This window comes from Hevea brasiliensis, chromosome 3 (assembly GCF_030052815.1).
Source record: "Hevea brasiliensis isolate MT/VB/25A 57/8 chromosome 3, ASM3005281v1, whole genome shotgun sequence".
In the NCBI taxonomy this organism is placed as follows: Eukaryota; Viridiplantae; Streptophyta; class Magnoliopsida; order Malpighiales; family Euphorbiaceae; genus Hevea; species Hevea brasiliensis.
Window position 1 is genome coordinate 18,931,481 of NC_079495.1, and position 7,964 is coordinate 18,939,444.

General features: G+C 34.3%; 1 protein-coding gene across 1 annotated transcript; it reads right to left on the bottom strand.

Annotated features, from left to right (window-relative positions):
• Positions 1–1,089: 1,089 nt before the first annotated feature.
• LOC110671321 (short integuments 2, mitochondrial) lies at positions 1,090–7,450 on the bottom strand. The gene is made up of 8 exons (XM_021833746.2): positions 7,115–7,450; positions 6,917–7,021; positions 6,739–6,816; positions 5,202–5,343; positions 4,995–5,065; positions 4,215–4,311; positions 2,238–2,455; positions 1,090–1,494 (listed from the first exon to the last, which is right to left on the bottom strand). The coding sequence occupies exons 1-8, from the start codon at positions 7,277–7,279 to the stop codon at positions 1,243–1,245; spliced, it is 1,128 nt and encodes a 375-aa protein (XP_021689438.2). The 5' UTR covers positions 7,280–7,450; the 3' UTR covers positions 1,090–1,242.
• Positions 7,451–7,964: the final 514 nt, after the last annotated feature.

Here is a 7,964-nt window from a genome sequence, read left to right on the forward strand (position 1 = left end):
TATCTTAATAGCTTTTTATGTTTGTATTCTTAAGTGAATGAGAGTGATTCTACCAAACTAATTACTATTTAAGGTTTTTCAAACACTCTTGAAGCTTGGAAGTTTGCTCGAGTATGATGATTACACTCGTAAGAGGTCATCAAGCATCTTGTGAAGTTTTGGGGAATTTTGAGAAGAGAAAAGATCTTGTAAATGTTGCAAGCATTCTTGAAACTTGTGAAATTGTAAAAGACTCATCTCTTACCCATTGAAAAGAGCATATAGCAAAGAGCACCTGCCAAAGAGGTTTTTTGAAGGGTAGATTTAGGCTAATGAGAATTGAATCACCGTAAATCATAGTATTTAATCTTCCGCTCCCCATCCTCTTAAAATTTCGAACACTTTATTAACTTGTGCTATCTCGTATTTGTTGGAATATTGCTATGATGTGTTAAAGTTGAGCTTGATTGTGTTGCCAACTATCTCTCGAGTAGTTATTGAAAGAAGGTGCCTAGATTATTCAAGTTACTTTGCTTCCTAGAGTACCAAGTCATTTATTGTGCACATTCATTAAAGCACTTAGCTTCTACATCGTTAAGCTTACATTGCATATACATTAGTAGTGCTTAGCTTTAATTTTTCATAATGTCCAATTTACCTCTCTTGAGACAACAAAAATAAACATAATTAGGCTAACTGTAGGATTAACTAAATTATAAAAAGAAAACAAACCAAATTAACATTAAGTAAAAGAAATTAGTTTATTGAAAAAATAAAATCAGAAGAAATCAATATAATTAAAATAAGTATATAAAATTAAAATAATTGAAAAAAAAAGAAATCAATGCAATTAGACTAATTACAAGAAATTAATATAATTAGAAAAAGGAAATGAACAATTTAGATAAGTAAAGGAAATTAATATAATTAAAAAAGAAAATAAAGTAATTAAATTCCAATTTTTTTATATAAATCATTTTTACTTAAAAAATACACTATGCACATAATTTTTTTTTTATCAATAATTAGTTTCACATTCTATTTAATTTTTATAACACAAATAATTATTTGTTTTTCTTAAAAAATATATATATATTTTGGCCGGTTCAATTACCTAACCTGCAATAACACCAGAATCTAAACCATACCTTATAGGGAATACAATGTTGCAAGCATGGGTGATGTTGCAGAGTACGTACAGCACCCTATAAAGCGCTTGAGAAAAATTAATTGATTAATTAATTAAAGGAATTCCAGAAGATCTTATGGTACAGAGTTGACCTCAGGGACGTCATCAAGGATGAAGGGGCCTAGCTTGCCTGTCCTGAACAGAGTAAGAAACTTCTTTGATACCATCAAACGAGCTTCAGATGTCTTATGAGGTATCTTCAATGCCTTCTTTAGCACTTCAAATTGCTGTTCTATAAGATTCTCCAAATCATTTTCATCCTCCAAACTGCCATTGAATTCTGCCAGTGTTTTATACAATGCGCATTGGACTTCAGTCACAAGATCCTGCAGATGAACAAGAACAAAGAAAAAATATTAAGAAGTGAAATCAATAAATAAAGGTAATAAAGAGTTGGCCTTTGTATCCCATTTGTAGTTTTGGTAGAAACAATTTATATAGGAGTACAAGTAATGCAGACAATAATAGATTTGAAGCACAGAGACCTATGAGAAATTTTAAAACCCATCACCCAATTACTATTCAGACAAGATAATTGAACGAAGCCCTTCAATATAAATTGCATGATTTCTTCAAGGGAATATGAAGATTATCTAATTTTTATTTATTTTTGAGAAGAAATTCAAGGATTTTAAAAATAAGAATATTATACATATTTACTATCTCACTTCATATCAGCAAGATCATTATTGACCAACATTCTTTATTCCGTAAGTTTTTAATGCAGCAGAAGAAAAGAACAGGGAAAGAGGGATTATGTCTTATTACTGTGCATAACTTGTGATGCCAGAAACTTCAAAACAACTGAAACAATAAATCAAATGCAAACAAATGAACCACAAATACCTAACATGATACAGCATCTCATACAAGTATAATTATTTTGACAGTGACAAGCCGTTACAGATCATACAGCAGCAGAAATAATATTAATTCATAAGGACTGCAGAATATGATTTGGAACATAGGCAAACAACGAGTTACACTTTAATTACATCATTAGTCATTCTGTATTACACAAGACAGATGTGAGACAGAGAGAGAGAGAGAAAGAGAGAGATCTTATCACCTCAACATACAACACATCTGACATATTTGGTGGTTTCTTCCTCTTTGGCAGAAGATCCTTAAGATTATAATCATGTTTGTCCTGAGATTCATATCGAATACCTTCCATTTTTCTGTTATTCCAGTGTCTCCAATGAAGTGGAGTGCCTCGAGTATTTAAAACAGCCAACAGGTATTGAGCAATGCGCTCTTCACCTACAACAGAATCTTTCACGGATCCTGCATATTCATTCAAATATATTTTTTTATTTAGAAAAAAATACAGTAGACCATGAGAATAATCATTGGATGGTAGCATATGAGCAGATGGAAGTTCCTGAGGTTAGGGCTTGCTTGTTTATTATAGAAAACAGTTTTTGAATTCCATTGCAGTTTTAGGGTGGTAACAAGGCCAATGATAATGGAAATGATTGTGGTAATGCCAAGATTGGTCATGTGGTTGCAGTAGTTATAATGATGATTAGTGGTAAAGGTGGTAGTGTTAGTTCTAATGATAGTAGATTAGGTGTGCTCAGTATGGTGATACTAGCGGCAATACTTGGTGATGGTGGTGCCAATTATGACAATATGTTCTGATAGGGTCAATGATAACCCAAAAGTTATGTACGTGTTAATGATGGTGTTGCCAATGGTGGTAGAGCCAAGTGCATGGTGGTTAAGGGGTGTGCAGTTTTCGGTTTAAACCGAAAAACTGAACCGAACCGATTAATTCTGTTCAATCGGTTTGGTTTTAAAATTTAATCGGTTCGGTTCGGTTTATAATTTTGATAATTTCGGTTAAATCGGTTCGGTTCGGTTATTTTCATAAAAAAATCAAAAAAACCGAACAGAACCGAAATTATTAATATATATAGGAAATCAAAAAAATCGAATTAAATTGAATCGAACCGAATTGAAATCAAAGGAAACCGAACCGAACTTAAAGATTTTTGAGTTTTGATTTCTAATTTTTTTTTGTTTTTTTGTTTTTATTATTTAGATTAATGTAAAAATATGAAATTTTATAAATTCGGTTTGATCGGTGAATCGAACCAACCAACCGAACCAAAATTTATCGGTTCGATCGGTCGGTTTTTCCTATCAATCGGTTCGGTTGGTTTTTAAAATTTTTTTTTTTTTTTTCGGTTTTATCGGTCGGTTCGGTTCGATTCAACCGAACGCTTGCACACACACCCCTAATGGTGGTGATATGTGTGCAACGGTGAAAAACCCCACAACGGGAAAGCTGCATTTCAAAAGAGAACCTATTTGAAGTAGAGTTTCAGTTCGTCAGTTTACAATTAGTATCAAAGTAAAATCTGAATCTGAGCAATCATCAACTAAATCAATAAAATCTGTCCAAAGAAGCAGACAGCAGACCAATGGAATCAAATCCATTTGATCAGTTCTGAATGGGTTAACCCAACTTTTGAAGAACCATACTTTTTGGGGAAAACATCACATAGGCATTACAAGTGCCAAAAAATATTGCAAATATGGATATTTTATCAGCCAATTCCACTATGAGAAACAAATAAAAACTCAAGTATTCTACATTCTTTTTATGCAAGTATGCATTATGAGGTAAATGAGAGGAATATAACGAACTCTAACTTTACCGCAGCTGCGCAACCCTCCCCAAAACCAACCCCAGAAAAAGTACTTGAAAATAATATTTGAGTTGCAACACTGCATGGTATCAACTACATTTCCACAGAGTAAGTAAGCTTACCAGAATTATTTTCCATGTAATTCATTTTATCCCCAAAATAACAAAGTAAGCCTAACCATATCAAAACTTTCAGAAGATATTGAATGCATCATGTGATTCACATTGTAATTCATTTTTCCATAAAATAACAAACAAGGCCCAACAACATCAAAAATTTTTAAAGTTGTAGAGATCTACATTGTTATTCTCGTCCTCATAAATAAATAAACAAATAAATAAAGGAAGGTAGGTTATTAAATAGAATGCCCAAAAAAAAAAAGTTTAAACCTGCAAGAGCTAGCTTTAATCCTGTTTCAATATCTGGAATACTGGGCACTAATACACCTGGAGTGTCCAGAACATATATACTAGGCTGATGAGCAATCTGCACATCAACAATAAAAACATAAGAATCCAACATTTAGTAAAGGAATATGAACAAGACGAAAAATCATGACCTTTATGACTGAAGCAAAACTAGAAATATTTTCATCAGCAAAATAATAAAAAAATAAAATAAAATAAAGAAAGAAATGGAAACAATGAAGAAAGAAGTAAATTAAAGACATTATTTAAATTTAGAGAGAGAATATAATTTAACATACAGCTAAAACAAGTCAAGTAACATATATTTTAAAAAGCCCTGAGGAATAAAACAGGCCCTCCAGAAGCTTGAGACCTAATTTGGCTGCAAGAAATTTGTATACAAGATAACAGATCCAAGAAATGTCTTGACAGACTTACATTAAATGCTCAAGGAGTCAGCAACATAGGTACAAAAATAATAATAATAAGAAAAGAAGGGCCACTGACATGACAATATGAAGGTTGTGCCAATGATTTGCTAACCATTGCAAAGAGAATAGCTAATAGTAATACAATCACACTTTAAAAACTCCATAAGAGATTGTTTATGCATGCTTTTGTGGACGTGTGTTTAGACATATGTGCTTGGAAATAGGTAGATCAATAGAAAGATGTATATATGCACAAACTGACAAAGACATGCATGCATATACCGAGAGCAGTAAATTCTATGATGAGAAAGCATAAAATGAATAACTTCACCTTGTATCCTGCAATATCTTGAGTAACACCAGGCAATGGGCCAACTGTAGCTCGCTTCAATTTCTCCTGCACTATGTAGAAAACTCAAACTGTCACTATCAAAAAGACTTCAAGATCATAATTACTAGTAACTGAGTTGTCACACCAAATTATGATTCATTTTCTGAAGGGATGCTATCTTTACTATCACCAATAGTAACAACTTACCGGGAAAATGAGAAGATGCTATTTGATGGATAGAATTTATCAAAGCTGATTTCCCAACATTAGGAACACCAACCACCATAACAAGGAGAGTAGGTTCCCTCGAAATTACCTCCTTCAGCTTGAACTCCACAAGTTCAAGAAGCTTTTGACATGGGAACCACCAAATGGGAAAAAGTTGAACAAGAATGGAATTATATAAGCAAATTAGCAAAGGAACTCAAAATAAATTTGAAGAAATCAACAGGCAGAAAATCAAATATACTGGAACAATTGCAAGAGCAATTAATTACAAAGGACATGACACGCTCATTGTTAATGTGAGTAGAGGACTATATCTAACAGGTATAACATGAGCTGATGAGCACATAAACTGAAAAGTTATCATCATCTCAAACTTCTAGAAATGGGATGTGGAGCTAGTAAAAAAGTGGAAATACTTCTACCACAATGAAGCAATTTCATAAAAAGGAAAAACATTTTTTTTTTAACGAAGTCTTCAAGGCATAAGTGCCCACTTGCACAGCAGGATACAAGCTGCAGTTTAGATCACTGCTATGAACTTGTTTGACCAGGGGCAGGGTTTGTTCATAGATGCAACAGTTGAATAATTGATATGCACTCTATACACATTCATATTCAAATCTCTTGCACATCCCAAAAGACCTCCACTCCACGTCTCCACCAACTTGCAAAACTTCTTTGTTTCCTCTACTATTTGAAAATAAATAGCCAATTTCAGTTTCCTCTCATTTGGCATATTATATGAAACAGTTTAGTTGGGAAAAAAGAGAAAATAAAGCCTTAAAAGTTTTGTTCTGCTACATCAATTAATATTCATTATTCAAGCCAGCATATGCTACCATAGACTTATCTTTATATGTTTGTAAATGATCTGCATCAATTTAGGAGCAATAGAACTATAGATATTACTGCCATTTTTATCAGGGCAACCTACCAATAAAAAAGTGAAATTCAAAAAATGTTTGAACTCCAAGTTCATTCTAGTTTCTTAAAGGGGTTGAATAGGTTGAAGCTTTCTATCTGAAATTTATGATTTTCTAACCTTAACTTTTTGAACTTCCTGTTGGTAAGGTATATGAGCACAGCCAGGCATGACATCTAAGAATGGTTTTGACTTTTGAATAAACAACTTTGTTTGATTTGAAGGTGAAAAAGAGTCTGACAAGTGCTGCTGTTTTAAACCATCTTTTAGTTTGGCTGCACAATTTGTGTCCAAAACATTAAAACTTATAATCATTGACACTAGATAGAACAGGCTCTCTTTTAGTTTGGTTGCACAACTCGTATATAAAACATTAAAACTTATAATCATTGGCACTAGATAGAACATGCTCCACTCAAAACTATCACATTAGTACAGAAAAATCAAGACTTTCCAATCTCAGAAGCAACTTTCCTATCCTTCATTCCTCAGAAACTAAGATCATAATACAACACCACCAGTTGTAAAAATAAATAAATAAAAGAACAGAAGATTATGGTTTAGTTGCAAAACATGGATAAAATGTCAACTAACCTTCTTAACAGAACTCTTGCTGTGGGCATTTATTGGAATGCAATCCTGGTTGCAAGAATCGAAATAATTAACCCATTTCTGTTAAAATGAAGAAGATATAAGCATCATCATCTTGCGAGTTCCCAAAATAAATATAACAGAAAAGAAACCATTACAAAGAAAAGGGAAGAGTATTCACATGCATTATGTTAGGATTGGCTAAATCTTTCTTGTTGAGAGCAATCACGCGGCGTTTGGAGGATAGCTGAGGCTGTAAATCTCCATGTGCAGAGGATAAAGGAATCTGAGCAATACAGAAAACAACTCAAACTTAGGAGAGAGAGAGAGAGAGAGAGACAGAGAGAGAGAGAATTTTTCTATGGAAGTATGTACGGACGCGAGAGTCGCGAACTTCAATGACCAGGTCGGCGAGCTTTAGACGAGTTCGGATAGCGCGGGTGGCAGCAGCCATGTGTCCCGGAAACCAGTTAACGACTCCACCCTCTGCGTTGAAACCCATCTCTCCCAAACCCTTCTTCACTAGACCCTTTAACCCTCCCATTTACACTCTCTCTCACTCTCTCTACCAATCAATCAGACTCTGTGCACTGTATAGGTCTTCTGCTCCAAAACGCTAAAACCCTATGCTGTTTGTTTCCACGGAAAATGGTTTACACTTTCAGAGCACGGCACTGGCAGGACTGAGGCTGCAATTCGCAAAGCGTCCCGCAGCTCCCCCGTCTCCTTTCTTTGAGGGCCATTTTTCTAGGCTCAAAGCTTTGATCCTTTGAAGCCCATATCCTAATTTTGGAGGGTCCTTACTCCTCTTCCTACTCTTCTCAGTTTGGGGTTCAATATTCCTCAACTGTGAACCCAAGTCTCTTTGTTCTTATAGGCCGAACCCAAAATGGCAAGAGTTTTTTATTTTTTTAACAGACATTTCATTGATGAAATATGAAACACATGGCCCAAGCCCACTAAAAGAAAACAATGTTACGTTAAATCAACCTAAACTCATGCAAAAGGACTAGAGCAAACGAGGCCCTGAACGACGTCCATCTCCGAGATTGCCTGCTGACGAAGCTCCAATAACATCACACCACACAACAGGAGAGCCTTCTGACACAGGCAGGGCATCCCACAAACTCAACTAAAGAAACACTAAATCCTTAAACTCAACTAAAGAATCATTAAACCCCATCCAAAGGAGGGGTACTTTGACTCTAAAAGGAGATTAAAGGAAACTG